The sequence below is a fragment of the Rhamphochromis sp. 'chilingali' genome (assembly GCF_963969265.1).
Source record: "Rhamphochromis sp. 'chilingali' genome assembly, chromosome: 6".
Lineage (NCBI taxonomy): Eukaryota > Metazoa > Chordata > Actinopteri > Cichliformes > Cichlidae > Rhamphochromis > Rhamphochromis sp. 'chilingali'.
This window is the reverse complement of record NC_137933.1, coordinates 28,292,983-28,315,448: the sequence shown is the minus strand read 5'-3', so window position 1 is coordinate 28,315,448 and position 22,466 is coordinate 28,292,983. Positions and strand designations below refer to the sequence as shown.

General features: G+C 40.3%; 1 protein-coding gene across 2 annotated transcripts in view; it reads left to right on the top strand.

The window, feature by feature from the left end:
• The window catches only part of kif26ba (kinesin family member 26Ba), a 109,204-nt gene that overhangs the window by 64,118 nt on the left and 22,620 nt on the right, over positions 1-22,466 (top strand). For both annotated transcript variants that reach the window (XM_080884821.1, XM_080884820.1), the window contains exons 6-18: positions 4,196-4,411; positions 5,620-5,713; positions 8,788-8,933; positions 9,211-9,327; positions 10,529-10,715; positions 12,561-12,750; positions 18,850-19,021; positions 19,635-19,961; positions 20,047-20,223; positions 20,759-20,894; positions 20,992-21,226; positions 21,345-21,449; positions 21,631-21,752. In XM_080884821.1, the coding sequence (XP_080740947.1) occupies positions 4,196-4,411; positions 5,620-5,713; positions 8,788-8,933; positions 9,211-9,327; positions 10,529-10,715; positions 12,561-12,750; positions 18,850-19,021; positions 19,635-19,961; positions 20,047-20,223; positions 20,759-20,894; positions 20,992-21,226; positions 21,345-21,449; positions 21,631-21,752 (2,224 nt within the window). The remainder of the gene's footprint in view (positions 1-4,195; positions 4,412-5,619; positions 5,714-8,787; positions 8,934-9,210; positions 9,328-10,528; positions 10,716-12,560; positions 12,751-18,849; positions 19,022-19,634; positions 19,962-20,046; positions 20,224-20,758; positions 20,895-20,991; positions 21,227-21,344; positions 21,450-21,630; positions 21,753-22,466) is intronic.

The following is a 22,466-nucleotide window of genomic DNA, read 5'->3' as shown; positions in this document are numbered from 1 at the left end:
CATTTATTGCATTTGGTATCTCGCTTCATTTCACGCCCTCACCTATAGACAGGCTTTAAGGTTTAACCACATGTGCTATTAACTTCATATGAGAAAGCTGGTAACAGCCACACTCTTTGATCGACACTCACAAAATTGGTTGAACCGACTCTTAAAAGGTCTGTGGTCATTTGGTGATGCAACCGAGAGAAAGCCTGGCAGCGTGCTTTTATTTTTAATAAATCGGGGTGGGTTTGTTCAGTCTAACATGACTTTGTTCTGATTACTTTTAGCTCTTTCACCCTTGGCTAAAAGTTATTATTTAAAAAAATGATAGCAGCAGAAATAACCTCCCTTGGCAGAAAATTTACTTTATATAGGTAAGGTTGATATTATCTCACAGCACAGAAATGTAATGGATGACAATTTTCACTTGAAATTTTTTAATTTTTTGAAATTTTCACAGCCAGTGACCCCTACTTAGCGTGCTAACACACTTATTAGACCACCTGGCAGAAAATTACAATTTTTATATGAAACAAAGCCATGGCATGATGAAGGTTTCGTGCTTTTCAGCATACTTTTATTAACTCTAACGGTTGCTGTCACGCTACACACACAGCTGCAGCTTTTCAGCTCGTAGCTGAGCACTCCACTACCAACAACACCATGACAGGGTCCAGTTCACAGTTTAAACCCGGCGATTGCGGCATGACACCGGCATGATTGCGGATGCCGCTCAGGTGCGTCCGCTCGCCTGCAGTGGCACTGCAGACCACGCCCCGCCACATATTTTTAGAAATCTGTTAAAAATTATATTATTTGTTAGGCAAATAACAAACTGAAAACAAACCTAACTAACCTCTTTGTCTAGAATTCCTTCTTAAGGTTCAGTGTCTTACCTAAATATACGTTGACATGCAGACTGGAGTGGCCAGGGAATCTATCCATCCTGCTTCTGATTGGTAAACAACCTGTTCTACCTCCTGAGCCACAGCTGCCCAACTAAAGACCTTGTGCATACTGCTGGGGTTACCATTATAGTAAAAAAATATATTTATATATATATATATAGTTTGGTAATTACCAACACTGTTAATTTAGAGAACCTGTGGCATGAACCTGGTAGTCGTTTAAGCACCGCACATAAATGCATTGTTGACTTTACTTGTAGTAAGCTAATACTCAGCAGGATTTGGAGTTTTGGGGATTACTGTGTGATGGGTAATCCCATGGTTACGTTTAACTGAAAGCACACTTCAGGCGATGATTCATCTGTGCTAACAAGCACAAACAGACAAATGATTTCTCTCCTGCTCTCTCTCCCTCACAGGAGCCACATCTTTTTCATGTGTCCGGCACCTTTGTGCCTCGTAGATATAAAATATGACAGGGTATGACACACATAAAAACAGAGTTCACTGAATTTTTTTTTCTTACTAAGTGCCTCAGTGCAATATGAAGTACTGAAAGCTTAGCACACTTTGTAACTATTATCATAATATAATTGATATTGTCCTGCAAATTCTCAGCTTATGACATCAGGTGTTGAAATACTCACACTCTGCCCCATTGCATGTAATTCATGTGTTATATTTGTATTACCTTGATGTACAGCTGAAAGTCTGCACTTTAACCATCTCCTGTTTGTTTGATATAAAATCCACTGTGTTGGTGTAAAGAGGCAAATAACAAAAAGACACAAAAACAAAAAAGTTTCATTGTTCAAAAGGACGTAACTATACCTGTTATATTGCACGGGGGGTGAAGTTAGATGCTTAATCCTGTTTCAGTGTTTGAATCCAGTTCTTGACTTAACCAGTAGCTGCTTCTCAGATTCTGCCTGTCATTAGCTGATCTGATGTTTGCTACATCTGTCATGCCGTTTGCCATAAACCGTCACGGTGTCCAAGGTTTTTGGAAATTTCTGATACTGTGACTTTGTCTATTAACACTATTAACATGTTGTGAAGAGAATGACTGCAAATGAACAAAATGTAACATCCATCCATTTTCTTCTGCTTATCTGGGGCCGGGTCGTGGGGGCAGCAGCCTAAGCAGAGAAGCCCAGACCTTTCTCTCCCCAGCCACCTCCTCCAGCTTGTCCAGGTCAGCCGAGAGATATAATCTCTACAGCGGGTCTGCCCCGGGGCCCTTCTCCCGGAGGGACATTCCCAGAACACCTCACCCAGGAGGCGCCCAGGAGGCATCCTTGTCAGATGCCCAAACCACCTGAACTGGCTCCTTTTGATGGAATCGCTACCTCATTGTGGCGGAGGGGTTTGTGTGTCCCAGAGCTTCCAGTGGCTATGTTGTCCGGGGGCTTCTGCTCCCTGGTAGGGTGTCCCATTGCAAATTGGTCCTGGGTGAGGGACCAGACAAAGAAAGATTCAGAAGACCCCTATGAGCAGAACACCAAGCAAACAGTTCACCCTACCCAAAGTAGGGTTACCGGGGCCCCGCCCTGGAGCCAGGCCCGGGGAGGGTGCCCGAAAACAAGCGTCTAGTGGCCGGGCCCAAAAAAGGGACATAGGCCCATCCTCCTGCAGGCCCACCACCCACACGTGGCGCAGTGGGGGTCGGGTGCATTGTGTGCCAGGCGGCAGCCAGGAGTGGAGGCTCCGGCGAACCAATCACTGGCTACCAAGAATATCAAAATGTAACATTCACACTAATATAACTGATTATATCTAAACTAAATAGTTCTCATTTTTCACACTTACATTTTAAGGTACAGGAAGAATTCCAGGCAGCTTGTACTACCAGTTCAATGAAAGGCATCTGACATTGACCGAGACATAAATTCTGTATCAAAGCAACAGAGACACAAAACATCTGTGATATTTGAATAGATATAAGACATTAAGGATGGCACACACTTCCCACACAGTTCATCCAATGTCACAGTGAAAATATCAAATGCATTTAATAATCAGGTTGGCTCCTATCACCCGCTGAGACAGTTGGTGTGGTTAACACTGAGTCATAAGAGCACCTGACACCCAGTGCCAATCATCCGCTTCAACCGAGTCTCTCTCCCGATTGTCAAAGGAGAAGTGTGATGTAAATCTTCAGGATAATCCTGTACTGCATCGCAGGGAGGAAGATTTAGTGACAGACATGAAAAGAGGAAGACAGACGGGCTGAATCAGAGAGCGATATAGTCAGCGAGACATCAAACAAGAAAGAGAGACAAAGACAAATTCACACAGATGAGGAATGGAAGGAGAAGATGAGCAACAATAAACTGCTGGGAAGTATTTCAAACTTGAAAACACCTTTTACCGACAGAGACCAGGGCTGTTTATATGTTAAAATGTTCTGGAGCTCAGTCAGATTCGATGACGCTGCGTTTTGCAGCCGCTGATATCACAGAAAACAACAACAGCTGCCAGGCGGCAAATTGCGGCTGCTAACAGTTTGTGACAGGAGTGGGAGGAAAGGACGAAGGAGAGGAGGAGTGAAAGCTAAAATAGAATTCCTGCAATTCAGGCTTTTGATGTGTGGCAGTGAAGTGGAAGTAGAGAAGAGGTGTGAACAGAGAGAAAAAAGGAAGGGATTTAGGATAGAAGGAGAAAGAGATAGCGAAAGAGTGACAGGTAAAGGAGGGGAAGGGATGAGGGAGGTAAAAGTACTTAGAGGGAGTAAAGTGATGAGAGGGAGAGAGAGCATGTTACGACTTGTATAAGCGCAGAACTAAAAAGCGGAATTTTTGTGACTCTGGTTTTGTGGCTCTATGTCGTTTGTAGCTAACATGAAGATGTCTTCCAGCAACTCTACTTCACAGTAATACATACAAGGTCTGCTCATGGCTTTGACACAGGCAGATTTCTTTAGCGGGGAAAAAGTGTTCATGCTTTAAAAGTGAAATAGAAATGGGTGGTTGGCATGAGGAGAACCCGAAACTCAACAGAAGCTTGTCAGACTGCTTCATGTTTCATGACAAGTGATCTCAGACACCGGCAAAGTTTTCTAAACTATCTCAGAAAGTGTGACTGTATCAATGTACTTTCACACTGCTGTTTGTCTGAGTGCCCTGCTGACTTTCTTGTTTTTGTTGGATCAAAAGAAATCCACCCCTGCAGAAAAATTGCAAACAAACAAGCTGATTCCCAAACGCACGGTGGGAATCAAGCTTTGACTGATAATCCTGCATTTACCTTTAGCCTCCTGTCTAAAAAACAACCTCTGTTTTCGCTTATTGTCTTACCCTCAGGTGAAAGTGATGGTGAGAGTTTGCCCGGTGTCTCAGTCTGATGCAGCCGAGTCCAGTTCCTTTCTCAAAGTGGATCCCAGGAAGAAACAAATCACCATCATGGACCCATCAGCAAATCAGACGCAAAGTGCTGCCTCTCAGAAAAGGGCCGGAGCCAATCAGGTCCCACCAAAGATGTTCACTTTTGATGCAGCGTTCCCTCCTGATGCATCACAGGTCAGAGACATTTTATGTGACAAAGTCTGGTAAAATGACTATAAATAAAAACAAAATTATGAACTTCACGCTCTTCTTAAATTTTGTTAAGAACTGGATACCATGCTGGTAGATAAAATGTGCGGTTGCAATGCAAACAAACACTGTTGTTAGTAACAGACTAATAAAATACAGAAATTTCTTTTCAAAAACTGAGTTATGAGCTTCTTGGACAGGCTCTACCATAGCTGCTATTTTATTTGTCACATCTTTGCATTAAAATGCTCTAAAAAGCAACAGTTTCACAAACAGTGTCATGAGGATGTGAGCTGGGGGATTTAACAGAGAAGTTTGGAGACTAAAACAGTGAAGTTGCAAAGAATAGAGGTAGTAAGTGGGGACAAGTTTAAACACCTGGAATCATTGATCCAAAGAAACGGACAGTGCACAAGAGAGTGAAGAAGAGAGTGCAGGCAGAGTGGAGTGGATGAAGACAAGTATCGGGTGATTTGTGACAGAATGACAGCAGCAGGAGTGAAAGGGAAGCTTTCCAAGACGGCACTGACACCCGCTATGATGTATGGTTTGGAGACGGTGGCAGTAACAAACTGACAGGAGTCAGAACTCACTAAGATGGATGAGATTAAAAATGAGGAGGCACAGCTCAGATGCTTTGGAGAAGAAGTTAGAGAGTCAGGCAGAAGAGGGATAGTGGATATTTTGGAAAAAGGATGTTAAAGATGGAGCTGCCAAGCAGGAGGAAAAGAGAAAGACCAAAAAGGTGACATGGATGTAGAGAAGGAGGTCATGCAGAGTTGGTTGGTGTGACAGAGGAGGATGCTAAGCATAAGGTAGGACTGAGACACATGATCTGAAAGAAGTCTTTGACTTGCACATTACCTTTACTTTTGAGCCGCAGAGGTCGCTGCTTGGTCGGTATGTGCATTTGCATGAATCTAGGCGAGATGTGTTCCCCTGGATAAGCCAGTGAGATAAGCTTCAAAGAAAATGCTGATTCTTTAAGACATTTATAGAACCAGAACACAGTAATACTGACAATTACAGGGAAGTTGCCCGTCATCTCCTCCACACCAACAGTCAGATGTTTAAAAAATCAAAACAAAACAGCAGAATCCTAGCTCCAGCGCGAGTTTGAATAATGTTTGTCTAAAATTGAATGTATTTCTGATTTACTTGACCCTGTTTATTCCTCTGTCTTCCTGTGTTAGGCGGAAGTGTGTGCAGGAACAGTTGCTGAGGTCATTCAGTCGGTAGTGAACGGAGCAGATGGCTGTGTCTTCTGCTTTGGACACTCTAAACTGGGTAAAATTCTCACACACGCACACACACACACACACACAAAAACTACAAAATCAGAGCTTGGCTCGTGAGTCTTCTTTAGTGAGTGTGACCATCGGTGTGTCGGCTCTTCACTTGGCCGTCGCTCCACTAGCCCTCATCTATCAGAGAGAGAAAGAAGAGGATTAGTGTCTGCTGAAGCTGAAAGCATTCTCGGTCTGCTCTGTCTGTGTTTCTGTCCTTTTCTCCCTCTAATCCTTCTGAAGCTGGTTGTCAGAGAAGTTCTCTTAAAAAGGGTCAAGGCTCCTCACTGCATTGTGCAACATGTCTGATCCCAGACATACACTGAGACAAACAAAGACCCACCACAAACACGCAGACACACACACGAATAAGGCTTCATCGACTGTGGGTCAGCCGCTGCTGTGTTTGTCCTTGTAAACACAAGCAGCATTTCCCCTTCTCAGTTTGTGAGCCTTCAGCTTGAGTTTCTAAGTCTCCTTGAACTGCAGAGCATGACAACAGCAGAGATGTGACACTTCGACTGGCGCTGCAGTGCAAAGATCAACATGTTTGGTTGCTGTGAAGCAAAATCTTGCCAAATCTGAAGAAAAAGTCAGCTCAACTCAAACCACAGTCAGTCAGCAAGATTATGTAAACACTACCCAGCTGAATTTCATAAAACTTGGTGAGGATGTGGAGAATGGGCAAACGATCGCTTTCTTTAAAATGGCAAAATACAGCAAATATTTCGATAACTTTTAATTTGTCTTTTTTTTTCTATTGATGGTGGTTGATTGGTTCCCTTGCTGCAAATATGGCGTGAACAGTGTTGTCAATGTCTTTATATGGACCACAGGAACTACTTAATGGAAGCTAGTAGGAATTCAATTAAGAAAATAAAGTTGGAGAGACTTTAAAAAATCAAGTGTATATACAAATTTGATGAAGCGTCATCATGATCTAAAGGTTGTGACTCAGATGATGAGCTGCTGACTTCCTGTTTTCTTCTTAAACACATGACAGAGTAGGTCTGACTATACAAGATGTCATTGCAAAACAAATATATTCAACACTCTACTTCTTCATATTTTACCACTTTTTGTTTATGGTGAATGTAAGAATGGTCACTATACGGACATCTTTGAGCAGTCCATCACAACTCCCGGTGGCCCAATATCCTATCTAATGAAATAGCATTAAAAATAGATCATGCACATAAAAAATGTGAAAACCACCACTAGGGTTTACACAGTCAGCACAGAATGATAGCAGAAATAGGATCCAGGACAGATCAATCAAACAGATGCACATGTAATCGTCACACTCCCAGGACAGAAACAACATGGTGCACAGTGCACATACGACAGCTTGTCTAGATCCACGTTTGTCATTTTAACATGAATACATATTTTCATTCAGCTGTCAAATATTGACATGCAAAATACAGACTGTCTCGTGATTTATGATGCTTGTGATTCATCCTGTGTAATATGGCTAAGACTGAAGCTAATATCCTGCTGCCGGCGTTTGATTATGTTAATAACACTGCAAACTCTTTTATTTGATTGAAATCAATTTCTCAATCAGTTTTACTGCTATATTAATGCCGTGACCTCACTCGTATATGTTCAAACGGCTGCTGCTGTAGCAGCAGATGAGTTAATTCTTTGTGATCCAGCTCACCTAAGGCCATGGATTTTAATGAGACTGCATTATAATGGCATTACCTTTTTACTAATTAAAATGGGGAAAGTAACACAACGAGCATTTACCTTCGGCTCTGTGGCCCTTGGCTGTAGACACATGTGGGGATTCTGGCACAGACCAGCTACTACACACTCATGCACATTTTTGCAGTGAGCAAAAGGGAATTCATTAAAAAGGAAAAATTAAATAAAAGTCTAAATGATCCTGAACAAATGGATGAACTTCAGGAATTGAATCCTCTTGCTTTGAGTCATGTGTGATGGATTTTGTTATCGTTATTAGAGTAGTGTCCGTCCTTAGTAATGATGAATGCGCGTGTCTGCATAAGCTCGTGTGTGGATGTCTTTGAACTCCTGAAACAGCTCTGCCATGTTCCCTCACACATATTCACTTTCTCTCTGATAGCAAAGGTATATTAACCTGATGAGACCAATTCACAGAAATATGCATAAACTGCACATACGTGGATACAAACGCATTATGATAAGTCAGTGGAGTAGGCAGCTATATGAGCACAATTTGCAGTTTTCAGTAGTCAGAACAGAAGGACGCATTATAGAGCCACATATAAACTCCCACAGATGTGTGTTTTAATGTGTTCTTTGTCACTTGCACACAGGCTTTAAAGGCAAAAAAGAGAAAGGGTGGTTGTTCAAGTGCTCTGTGGTTATGTTAGTGGTACTACACAGAGCCGTTATGAGTCAGGGAATCCATCTGATCTGCTAAATGAAAAGAAATCAACTGGTAAATCTGATAAATCAAAGTAAATGACCCACTGTTGCTTTAAAAGAGCTCTTTAACATAGCGGGTGGCAACATTTTATATAATCTTTAACATGTGTTTAAAAGCTTTCTTTATGTTTTATCTGGAAAACTGAGCATTGTGAATTATAAATACTACTACAACAGCACCAGCTTTCGGATACTTAATACAACTCTCTTTGTTGTATTTTTTATCACATTTTTGGGACAAGTCATCATTTTTGACAGTAGTCTAGATGCTCCAGGAAACACTGAGTGCAGAACAATGTAAAATTACATTGTAGATGACAACTTCCCCTCCGTCCTTTCTCGGAACAAATCAGACACATTTCTCTGCGCTGCATCACAGGAGTCAGGCTTTTGATGTCGTCTGTCTTTCGTGCAAGTGTTCCCACCGGTGTGATTGTTAGGTGTGACATATGGCTTTGTTTAGGTGTGTGTTTGATCTCCAACTTCTGACAGCCGGAGCAGGTGTGGGAAAGGGATAATCATCATCTTGTGACTGAAAGGGACAGACACGTGCATTTCACACACACATCTATTCACACTTATTTCTGTTGATGTTCTTTTTGATAGATCTTCAGCTTATTTCCCGTTCACCATTGTCTTTCTGGCTTTCTCATTCAGGTAAATCTTACACGATGATCGGCCGCGATGACTCTCTTCAGACTCTGGGTATAATCCCCTGTGCCATTTCCTGGTTGTTTAAGCTCATCAACGAGCGAAAAGAGAAAACTGGTGCACGCTTCTCCGTCCGCGTCTCTGCAGTTGAGGTCAGTGATCGCAATGAAACCTTAATTTGAAACATTCCCTGCAGAAAAAAACGAGTGCAAATCCTGATGCAGACATTTGACAAATCAGGGCACTGATAGTCTCTAAAAAGCACTGGCAGTAGCTGTCAACTATCTTTAGTATCTGTCTTCTCTCAGTGAAGTAAAATTTTAATTTAAGATTCTTCTGGCCAGATTTAATCCTAGACAGATGTTAAGAAAACTGAGAAAATAAAATGAGGAAGCTACTGTTGTTGAAATAATCTGTGCTTTTGTGCAGGTTTGGGGAAAAGAGGAGAACCTTAAAGACTTGTTATCTGAAGTGGCTACAGGCAGCTTACAGGATGGGCAGTCACCTGGGGTCTACCTGTGTGAGGACCCCATTTGTGGCATGCAGGTACACATGCACAAACACACAATTAAAAACATCACGGCTTACCTTGGAACTGGTTCATGTCACTTGTACCTGTGGGTTTAAACCTTACAGATTCAGACTCTGTATAAATGTGTTTTCACATCAAACAGCTCTCTGCAGTCTTGGCTTGCATGTGAACCCACAGACACTCGTCTTGGAGATGATCTAGTATCATTTACATTAAGCTCAATAACCACAACTGATAAATGAACATAAAAATAGTTTTATATGGATACATTTGAATATGGGCGATGTTATTGATGATGGGGCTCTTGAGTCCATCTGGCAGTACTGTGGATGTGCATCAAATGAAAAAAAGGGACTTTGATCATTCAGCATCCTGTTTTTATCCAACAATGCCAAAATGAGGTATTTTTAAAGAGATGATTCAGAAACAGTCGGATGATTCATTCACCTGATTGTGAAAACGATGCCAAGAGAAAAACACTTGACACAAACAAAACTGGAAAAATAACCAGAACTCTCAAAAGGCTCATTGTCTATTCAAACTTTTGTTTTTTTAAGTGACTTTTCAAAATTACATGCAGCTAAACAAACACCTTTAATAACCAAGATTCAGAAAACAAAAGACGGCTTATGTGAATAAAATTCTAATGAACATCACTATTATTAACACCCTTTGCAGGTATCTGCACAGCAGTAGTCTCAGTAACGTGTCAATGTAAAAAGAACACCAAAAACAAATGAGCGACAATGGGTTAGCAGCCGTATATGTGTGTGTGTTCAGTCATACTGTATGTTTATAGGATTAGAGGGTCTGATACAAACACATCTGTGTAATCCTTAACTAATCTGACATAATCTCATCAGTAATGATATCCTGCAGTACCACACACACACACACACACACTCTCACTTCCCTCCTCTCTCTCTATTACTCACGTCTGCTTCCCTCTATTTCTCACATACCTGCAGACAAATTAGAAATGATTTATTAAAAATATGCCAATCAGTCTTCCGCCACGCTGAATCCTCACAGTACACAATATTATCAGCGTTTAAACACTTCTCCCTCGGTAAACCAAATCCCTCAAGCTAAGGTGAAGTAGTGTCTTTCGGCATGTCTGACTGCCTGTCCTCTGGCTACTCACGGTTGCTTCCTTATCACGTCTATAAAAGTGCAATATTGTTATGCTTTTTTTTCTTCCCCAAACTCTTCCAGCTGCAGAACCAGTCTGAGCTCCGCGCTCCAACACCAGAAAAGGCAGCCTGGTTCCTGGATGCAGCCATAGCAGCTCGCCATAGTAGCCAACGCTCCAACACCACTGAAGAAGAGCACAGGAATTCACATATGCTCTTTACATTACACATATATCAGTATCGCATGGAAAAGACGGGAAAAGGAGGAAGTAAGCAGTGCATGCTTAAACCCTGATGTTTCAAACTGTTATTACTGGTGCAACAATTAAATGTCTCAATAGCAACATTTAACGATTACTTCTACTGCGCTCACCTTTGCAGGAAAATAGTTGTTGTTTGTTGTGACTATGATAATCACAGTAGGATAAAAGCAGACAGAAACATATTGTTTGCTATGAATAAATTGTGGAACACTGGAGACCAAAGTAAGGAGTGAACAATGAAGGACAGATCAATATGCAGATCGATCTAAATGCTTCCTATTATGGTTGCTACAAATAAACTGCAGCAACAGAGATGCACATGCACCTTTTACTGAACGCACAATCCCTTAATATATTAATCAAAGTCATTTCCAACAGTTATTTTTGGTCTTTATAACAAATCACATAGCATATGAGTGGTTTTATTTATGCCTGAGAGATGTTTGACCAAATTATGTCTGATTATGGCCATTTATGTTACACACAAGTGTGTGTATGAAATAAACTGTAATGTGTGTGCATCTGTGTATGTATGAGAGAAATGTGAATGCTTAAGAATGATAACTGTAATGACATTTGTTACACTTGCATGTTTCTTTCAATCAAACACATTTAATATTAGAGAACAATAACCTAAGTAAATGCAAAAATACAGTTTTAAAATGATGATTTAATTTATTAAGGGGAAACGTTACCCAGACCTACCTGGTCCTGTGTGAAAAGGTGATTATCCCCTAAACCTTTAAACCTTCATTTAATTATTTTGAGCCGCTCAGATCGAGATTTGCAGTGTTTCAAATTACTGTCCTGCTGCATAACCCTGCATCAGTTTTTGGCCTGCATGAGCTTCAGGGTTGTCCTGTAGACAGCAGAATTTATTGTTCCACAAATTACGAAGTCATCCACATCCAGAAGCTACAAAGCAGCCCCCGACCATCACACTACCACCACCGTGTTTGATTGTATGTTCTTCTTATGAAGTACTATATCAGTTTTATGTCAGATCTAATGGGATGTAAACCTTGTAAAAAGTAAAAGTCATGTCTTTATTGGTCAGCAGTGGTTTTCTCCCATGGATGCCATTTTTGCCCAGTCTCCTTCTTATTGTTGAATCATGAACACTGACCTTAAATAAGCTAAGTGAGGCCTGCAGTTCTTTAGGTGTTGTTCTGTGTTATTTTGTGACCTTCTGGTTGGGTTATCAATTCAATCTTGGAGTAATTTTAGTAGGTCAGCCACCTCAGTGAAAGTTCACCACTGTTCCAAGTTTCCTCCATTTGTGGATAATAGCTCTCACTATGGTTCACTGAAGTCCCAGAGCCGTAAGAATGCCTTTTTAACCCTTTCCAGACTGATAGATGTTAGTGACTTAGTTTCTCGTCTGTTCTTGAATTTCTTTAAATTGTAGCATCATGTGTTGATTTTGTAGCCTTTTTTCATGTAACCTTTTCATGTTCTTCATATTCTGTAATTGCTTAATTCAACAGAAAGTAATCTGGCCAGAGTGTGGCTAAGAAACTGAGCTCAGCTTTTCCAAAAATGCGGTTAATCATCATTAATTCATGATTTAACAAGGGGGCAATTACTTTATATACTTACTAACTTTAAATAGGGCCAGGTAGGTCTGCATAGTTTTTCTTCTACTTTATAAATTAAATAATCCTTCAAAAACTACATTTTGCATTTATTTGGGTTATCTTTGTCAAATATTAAGATTTGTTTGATGTTAGGAAACGTTTATCTTCATATTATTACTGTCACTGTTAATATAGATTTCTTACAGATGCAGTATACTGTATTAACAACTCTAAGTTGTCCTTCAATCTTGAGCCATCTTTTCTCGTCTGCTAGTGTCAGGAGGTCGCAGTCGCCTCCACCTGCTGGACCTGGGCAGCTGTGATGTTAAAGTACTCGGAGGAGGAGGAGGTGGGAAAAGCAGGGAGAACTCTTCACCCAGCTCGGCTCCTCTGTGCCTTTCGCTGTCTGCACTCGGCAATGTGATTCTGGCCCTGGTCAATGGAAGCAAACACATCCCATATAAGTACGTTCGTGTGGGTGTGTGTGTTTGTGTTTATGGGTGGGTGTGGGTGAGTGGGAGTATGACTAATTAATGCATAAATTTAAGAGGAGAATAAAGATAAATTCAGAAACTGGTGAACTAAACTGTTGAGAAGAGTGAACGGTAGGCTGAGGTGGAAAGCAGGATCTTGATGTGAGAGGTAAAAAGGAAAGGATAGTAGCAGATTTCATAAGTTGCTTCAGGTTTGGGGGATTTACTGTCATAAACAACAGCAGCTGGTGTTACATATTCATCACATTCATTTTGTTGGTTAACTGACTGCCAATGACAGCAAAGGAGAGAGGAAAAGGCAAAGATGATAGAGCCAGTAACTCTAGCCAGAAGAAATTGTTTGAAAATAAAAATACTTGAACCAGGGGAAAAGAAATCATAACAGCTAAAGTGATGCATAGTCCTGCTCTGGCAGTAAGAATACGGGATGTGAAACTGTAAATGCCCTCCTTTTTTCTAATTTCTCTCTGCTTCCCTTCTGCTCTTCCACTCTGCTCAAGGCTGTGTAGCTCTGTGCTCATGCTGGGTTAATTTAATCACAAGCTTTTGCATTTACATTGCAAAACAATCTGCTACTTAGCATTGAAGCTCTAAGCACAGCTTTGCTGACTCTGATTTGGCATTGGTGACTCAGACACTTTTGGAGTGTGATGGGATTTGACTGGTTTTTAACAATCCATGCTGTGTTACTGACACATTTTTATAAATCCAGGAAGTAAGAGTTTTTTTGATTGAACTAAGACTGTTGAAGTTGGGCTTGTGGAGGATATATATTAAAAATATAATGAAGGTATTTATTTATAAGGTAAAATAATGGTGTCTTGTGCATAAACTGTATATAAAGGACGAACACAGACATTGTGACGTCACTAATTAGTTAGAGAGTTAAAACCTTGAGCTGAGGGTTTTCACCCTCGTCCGATTGACCCTTTGAAAGTGGACGTGACGAGCAAACACACTCATAAGGTAGTCAGTAACACTGGATTTTTTGGAGACCACTTTACAAAATAAAGTGAAAATCATGTTAGATGTCTGAGAAAGTCCCAAATAAGGTCCCAGACAAAGGAACCAAAGGACCATTTACAGACTAAGATAAGATAAGATAACCTTTATTAGTCCCACACGTGGGAAATTTGTTTTGTCACAGCAGGAAGTGGACAGTGCAAAAGTTATGAGGCAAAAATTAGAATACAATAAGAATAAATACAGTACACAACTGTACAGAATAGAATAAAATAAAATACTATATACAGTAGAATAAAATAAAATAAATATACAATAAGATAAAAATAGAATACAAATACAAATACTATATACAACTGAGTAAAAATACAACGATGACAGAAAGGATTATTGCATATGTATGGACTAAAGGAATTCCCACCTGATTGCCCTCAGGCACTTCTCCAGAATCTTCAGATCCAGAAGCTACATCCATCTTTTCTATACAGTCTATAGTCCTGTTGTGTCAGGTACCAGGATGTTGGCAGTGGTCCCTGTAGAGTTGTTCCAGCTGGCACCACCTTCTGATGCTTGATCAGACTGGGATCTACGGCACACTCTGTCACTTTCCATCTGCTGATCCTGAACCGTTTCAGTGGCGTGGTTAGGTGCATTGCCCTGCTAATGGAGGCTGCTACCAAATCCCAAGGTCCACCAGAAGAACATAATTTACTTCACCTCTCTCTAGTTTTAATGTTGTGACTGATGAGTGTATTTCACCCCAGAGGTGGGACCAAGTCTCAAGTAAGTCTCAAGTCTTTATCCTCAAGTCTCAAGTCAAGTCTCAAGTAATGTCAGGCAAGTCAGAGTCGAGTCTCAAGTCACTGGTGTAAAAGTCAGAGTCAAGTCACAAGTCTGAAATTTTGAATTTCAAGTCCTTTCGAGTCTTTAAAAAAAAAAAAAACGAAAAAGCATGTTGCAGTTATGCTAAATGTAAATATTAGACCATGTAATTTTTAAATCTGTGTTTTTCTCAACACATGACAAAATAGTGAACTTAGAAAGTATACACAAATTGTGAAATTGCACCTCTTTAAAATGCAGCTCAATTAAACTTAGCTCCTGGAATAATTTTCACCGACAGTTCTGAGATACGCTGCATGTTATTCTTGGATGCGGTTGTAGGACCGGCTTTAAAATCGCATGACAAAAATATCATACATATTAAAAAAAACTGCATCACCAACGTAGCCTGGCCAACATTTGCTAGTTAGATGAAGTCAGCTATCTCATCGTAGCATATTTATATGCATATTTATAATCATACGGTTCTTGGAGTGAGTGCATACACTCATGAAGTTTAGTAACTTCAGGTCACTGCAACAAGCCCAGGTACAGTTTACCGACGGATGGGTACAGGACCTTGAAATGCACCGTGTAGAAAGTAAAGACCATCGTACATATCATAAGTTTACCAGTCTCACAAATCGTCGTCATAAATACACATTCGTTAACCGTTTATTAATAGGACCTTTAAGCTCAACGGTAATTAATTAGCAGTGGAAATAATTTCTGGTAGCATCACAGAAATGTAGCAGTGACAACAATATTGTATGCTGTAATCGTACTGGGCAATTAGTGATACAAAACAACTGTTTTATCCTGTGAATAAAAGTATATGTTTTTGTCAATGTACCATAATAACAGAAGCGAAACGCAATATTGTGTCAGGACAATTCACTATTTATGCACAATAAATAAAGGAGCATAGCGCGACAATTTCTGTTCAGCGCCAGACTTGCTTGTAACCTATATCACCAATTATGTTATAAAAATGACGTATTAACTACTAAAAAACACTGACCTTCGTGTAAATGCTTGGAGCAGACTAACCTGTGAGCTGGAGTGTTCTGGGACGTTATATTTGATCTTTGAATGGCTGCAATCCAGGCCATCCAGTCGCCTCTTTGTTACTTCGGAAACACGGCTTGAACAATTTCTCTTCAACGACGTAATCCGATAACAACCGATCTCTTTACCCGTCGGCTTCCCGTGGCTGTCATGCGACCGGCTATTGCAGTTAATAATACAACGGCTTCTTGACATTTTTGTGTTTCTTTTTATCGCTGTGTGACTGGTTTCAATTGAAAGCCTGCGTGCGCTAGTACCTCTTGCCACGAGTTCCCAGAATCCTTTGCGGTTCTACCCCTGAATGACGTCATATTTTCAATCTATATAATATGCATGTTAAATTTTATATTTGGGGTGAAATATCAAGTCTTTTCAAGTAAACCGGTTCAAGTCCAATTCAAGTCCCAAGTCATTGGTTTAAAAGTCCAAGTCAAGTCACAAGTCTTAGAACATTTTTTCAAGTCAAGTCTAAAGTCATAAAATTAATGACTCGAGTCTGACTCGAGTCCAAGTCATGTGACTCGAGTCCACACCTCTGTTTCACCCACAACCAAACTGATTGATCAGCTGAATTTCCTATCACCTTTCTCATCCCTAGAAACCAAAGCAATCATATAGCAGGCTGTTTCCTTTGAGGGGAAAATATTCGACTCAAACGAAACACGCTTAAAGTCCGGCTGCTCATTTTCTTTCATCACAGTTGCTGAGCCTGTCTTGCAATGCTTCACTGCTTCCAGGATAGGGTCCCATCCTGTTTTTATAATCCCAGTCCTGTTCCAGTACTGTTGCTAGGTAACCAGTGAATCTACCATTTATCAGTACACTTTTGGACTTTGTAGCTTCCCAGTTCACAAAAAGAGTCAGACTGTTCAACCAGCACTGCCTTCTGTAAGAATCCAAGCGTCTCGGCACGATTCAGCAGTCAACATGCTTGAAAGACCCATGTTTCAGTCACAATATGCTCTTGCAAAGACCCTTAACACATTTACTAAACATTCCCTTTCCTCATCGTGGATGCTGCACAACTTCTTGTCCAAGAAATGTTTTCTCTTTCCCACTCATGTCTTTCTGTCAATCAAGACACTCAAAGGGCAGTTTTTTCCTCTTCTCGCCAAAATCTCTTTGACACTAGAACTCTAGATTTTCTCAGTTTATTAGTTTAGTTAAGTAGAAATTTGTGAGCAAAGCTGTACCACAGTGCTGCTTATTCAATGCCTTAATATGAATTTTCTGAAACAGTGGTGATCCAGGAATTTAGATGACAGAAAGTGTCATATTACATATACGATGTTCCTGCCTGGTAAAGCTTGTAATAAATCTAGCACAGGCTGATAGGTAAGACCCAATCCAACATCCCCAGCACTTGAATTAACATCCAAATGAATACTTCATGAGTCATGAGTTTACCTACATTAATCTCAGGAAGATATGCAGAGATAGCTCGAAAGAGAGAGACAGAGACTGGAGGATTTGTTGAAGCCCGAGGCAGCAAACTGAGAAATCAGAAAAGAAAAAAAGAAAGCAATAATGAAAAAGAGGAGGCGGTCAGATAGGAGCGTGTACGTACTTTGCGTATGTACACTGTTGTGTACATACACGCATGTGAATGTACACATACGTGTGCAAGACTTGACTGCGGGCTGTGTTTTTAGAAAAGGGGGACAGCAGCATGAGGTATCGGGCCACAGAGGAGCTGTACTCACTGTCAGCCTGCAGGCCTCAGCACACACACAAACATTATGAATGATTGCAGTAGCCCACCCAGGAGAAAGTCTTTTCTTAAACACACAGCCTAGTTTTACTCTCCCATCTGCTCGTTTAATCTCTCTGGGACATAGACCATCTCCCAATATTAGACTTTATCATACCCTGAGCGCCTCTTTTAAAGGGACTGTTCACCCAAAAATCAAATGTATATATTTTACTACTGGTCTGGAGTGCTGCTTATCCATCTAGATTGTTTTGTGATGAGCTGCACTGTCTTGGAGATATTAGAAAATTCTGTTGTGAGCAGTTTCATGCAGGACTTCATCTCTTTCCACTAAACTACACCCATCAACTGTATTGCTATCCAGAGTGAAGCGTGCATGTACATGTGACACAGTATGACAGGAGTTGAACATTAAGGGTGTGTGTCCACAAACTCTAGTTTTTGAACTGGAAGCTCTTTTGGGCTCATTTTCAGAGCAAGAAGCACTTATTTTTGCAAAGTTACAGGACTGCCGTTTTTGTTATTAGATTATAGATAACTGTCCGGACAGTTTTATTTTTTAATAGATGCTACAATTTCACATTGAAAACCATCAGTCTAACAAGGCGATATAAGTAACACTTGGTGACATTGGGAAAGAAGAACCCCCTTTTAACAGGAAGAGACAGGGTTCAAAGAGTGTCAGACATCTGTCAAGACTGGTTAGGTGTGAGGGCAAAACAGAAAAGAACAAATAGAGTGAATATAAAGACAAGGACACAAACTATAGCAGAAAGCAGTTTCTTCCCACTCCCTTTCAACATGTAAATTAATCAGAATGTTTTTTTGTATGTAATTTGTATAGTATTTTTTCTCTCTTATTTCTTTTCTAAATGTACTTGTATATTGTTCACATGTTGAAATAAATTACCAATCAATCAATCAATCAATCAATCAATCAATCAATCAATCAATCAATCAATCAAGCAGTAGTGACATACAAAAGTACTGAGAGTGAAGAGGGAAAGAAAATAGTTCCTATATTAAACTGCTCACAAAAAAGTTTGCAGATACTTTGAAGTCACCAGATCATGCAACTGAGTGTTTCATAACTGAAAGATAAGTACTATCTGCATCTAGCAAATATCTCAAAAGCTGCACAACCTACACCAAAAGATGGATTAAAAAGTGCTACAGGTCAGAGGATAAATATTAAATAGGTGAACTGTGAGCTTTAATTAGCAAATTGTTTGTCTCTTTTTGCATTAATAATCGGAAAAATAACTAATGATTATAAGTACTTTTTTCATTTAAATTTCATGTTAGCCTTGTGTTGTGTTAATGTTGCAGACTCTCTAACTTGTGGAAAATGCTCTACCTGACCAAGAAGAGTTATTAATACCCTTTAGCCAAAACATACGTGGGCATTTGTGAGAAAATCGACCAGTTTTGTCACACCTTTAAGTGACTGTGCGTATTTACAACATGTCTTCAATGCTCACGTCTCGGTGTATATGTGTAACCAGGGACAGAAAGCTGACCATGTTGCTAAGGGAGTCGCTAGGCAACATGAACTGCCGGACCACCATGATTGCTCACATCTCTGCCTCACCTAGAGATTTCTCAGAAACCCTCTCCACTATTCAGATTGCTTCCCGGGTGCTCCGCATGAAAAAGAAGAAAACTAAAGTCACAGTGGTGAGTTTTATTTCATTCTTCGTGCTTCATTAAAATAATAAAACTATCCAGATATAGACAAGTAAAGTGCCAGGTATAATGTCTTAAACAAACATAAATTACTTTTTTGACGGTTCATTTTATGCTGAAACACACATTGCCCTGACAGTGCACTGCAGTGTTTTAATTTTTGGAGTTTAGGTGAAAATCTTTTATAGAAGTTGAAACTAGTTATACAAAATATTTAACCTTCTTGTCTCCGTTTGCTGCTGACACAAATTGACTTCTTACGCTCACAGATGTCAAAAGTGTTCTGCAGAAGAAAAAAGGTTAAAATGAGGGCTTCAGCTCTAAAAATAAAGAAGACATTTCAAGCCACAAGATACTCTATTACTAATATGCTAGACAAATAGGAGGAATTAAGTTAAACTGAACTGCAATGAAGTGAAGTTCTTATCTTCTGCCTTGGGTCCATATTAGTTATCCCCTCATCTCCTTCTTTCTGGTCTCTAACCGTCAATTAAAAGGAAAAGAAAAAAAGGACAATCTCACTCTGCAAATCTCAAAAGGAAATCATTTCTCTCTCATCGCTCTTCTCTGCTTCCACTTTCCTTATTATCTGGGCTCTTCTCAGCAATACACATCCAGCTCCTCTGGGGGAGAAAGCTCCTGCGAGGAGGGTCGCATGCGTCGTCCGACCCACCTGCGACCTTTCCATCACCGTGGTGACCCTGACTCTGACCTTCCGCTGCTGCGACTCTCCAGTGACCCCGACGAATACTCCAGCAGCGAGCAGTCATGCGACACAGTCATCTACGTGGGTCCGAATGGAGCAGCTGTGTCAGACAGAGAGCTAACGGACAATGAGGGACCCCCAGAATTTGTACCAATTATTCCTGCGTTGCTTCGAGGTAAAACTTCAGAGCAAAGCCAAAATCAGGCAGCAGGGGCACAGAACAAGGTAATTTGAAAATATGTGCATTTAAAGATTAGACACTTAGCATTATTAAGTAGAATATTTGTGATGAAGAATAATTCTATAACAGGTGCAGTCTCAGCCAGACGAGCAGCCCAGTGGCCCCTCACAACCTTTGTCTCAAGCCTCTCAGTCTCTACTTGGTCAGCCGCTGGCTCCTGTCCCAGAGGAAGGAGCTGAATGCCTGAAGTGCAACACCTTTGCTGAGCTGCAGGAGAGATTGGACTGCATCGATGGCAGCGAGGAGGTGAAGAACTGTCTTCTGCTCTTGTTTTTGTTGTGATTGTGCAAATAAAAATCTTAGATACAAATAGGATGACATAGTATGATGGGATCTGTAATAGGGGGTCTATTGAAAGCTTGATAGCTATTTTTGTCAATTTATTCAGATGAAAAAGAAGCGTTCTGTTTGTATCTACTTAGCATTTTGTTCATTGCGTGTCCGGCTTTTTTATTGTTGTTACAGCTGCTGTTTGTGGTGGCAATTTTCTGTGCCTTTCAATACTCATGTATTTCCATTTGTGTTTGGATATAACACATTCAAATTACTTTTCACAAATTACCTTATTGTGAAAATATTTATACAGAACCCCAATATTTGCACGGCAATAGCGCAGGTTGTTTGGAGCTCAAGTGATCTTTTTTATTCTCTTCCACCATCACTGAAGTTGTGATTAACGGTGTACTGTAATTTAGAAATAAAAGCGACATAATTTCAGAATTTTCCCTTTGATGATAGTCTGTTACTCTTCTGTTCCCCATCGCTCTGTTCATTTTTGCAGGTGGCAAAGTTTCCCTTTGAAGAGGCTCCAGCTATCAAACAAGGGGTCAAACAAGAGGCATGTCCATCTTCATCTGTTCCAGCTGCTGCTCCTGCTCCAGCCCCTCCAGCTGTGTTGGATACAGAAGCCAAAACAGGTTCAATTATTATTAGGAATAATGATGATGCTTCCGTTCATATTTTGCATGTGCTGTATGTTAACGTGTAAATCACCTTTGGGTCTTCTGTTTCTAGAACCTGCGTGTGATGTAGGAGGGGCTGTGCAGGTGTCCAGGAGGAGGACCAATGACCAGCAGCTGCAGGAGATCAAGGAGGTGGTGGAGGAGGCTGAGCTGGCCCAGACAATGATCCACAGCTTGACTCAGAGTTCTGGCTGCCCAACAGTTACGAGTACCAGAAGCATTACAGGAAGCAGCAGCATCACCTCTAACCCACTGCACAGAGCCAAGAACTCCCACCTACATGACAGGTAAGACCAGGTGGTTTAGATTCAGTACTCTTTTTCATATGTTACCCTTAGCCTTTAGGAAATATGTTTATATGTTTAATTCATGATTTATTGCTTTTACTGTCTCTCATTTGTGCAGTCATGAGAATCTGAATGTGGCGGGCGGCAATTGTGAGGGGAAGTCACGACCTCTAGGATCACCACGTCTTGGAATTGCCAGCCTGACCAAAACCTCAGAGTACAGGTGAAGCAAATATACAGTGAAGCATAGTGCTGATGGCAAAAATCTTCATTTTGTTTTGAGCAAAACTTGGAAAGTGTTAAATAAAGCTATGTACTAGAACTCTCAAGTGCTCTGATGTGTAAATGTTCAGCGCCAAAAATTCAGTTTGCGCAATCTAATTCATTTTTATCTTCCTTCTCAGGCCTCCATCATCCCCATCCCAGCGGTGCAAAGTGTATACCCAAAAGGGTGTCATTCCAGCAATGCAGCCTGTATCCTCAAACACTCAGGAAGGCCAGGCCCCGGATGCTTTGACGTCAGACAGTATGCTTTTCTTTCTTTTACACAGTTACGCTTTAGAACTGTGTTAATTTTTTTTTTTTTAAATGTATACATATATATGCTATATATGGATATTACATTTAATTATTTTTACTTTTCCATTTCACTCCTTTGTCTTTTTATTTTCTTATCTCAGTTTAAGTTTCAGTTTAAATCTAAATTTTCCTTTTTTTAGGTTAAATAGTAACATTTCATTACAACTACCTGTCACCACCCATCATACTCATCTACTTCAAGTAAAAATATCAGAAATAAGCTACAGTGAATTCTTGGCTGGTCAGTTCTAGAGTATCCTTTAGGGTGTATATGAGTTTCTTTTAAGATTACAAAAATAATTTTTGTATAGTGCTCCAATTTCACTAAAAAAGTGAATTTGTTCTCTCCATTTAATGTTGCATCCATTTGGATGAGATAAAGACTAGAAGAATATTGGAAAAAAAAATTATTTTCGTTTTAAATGCAAGAAGTCTTACAAATACTGGCGAGTTGAGAAAAATCAGTAAGCAATTTGCAACTGATGCTTGAAACATTTGATGACATGTTTCAAGCATCATGATGAGAAACATTTGTTCTTATGTGCATCTCCCCGTTCATTAACGGTGAATTCTTCCCGGGTAATGTTAATGCTGTTTTATATATGCTGGATGCATAAAAGACACATGCTGAGTCACCTGTGTATGACACAGTTTATCTGCA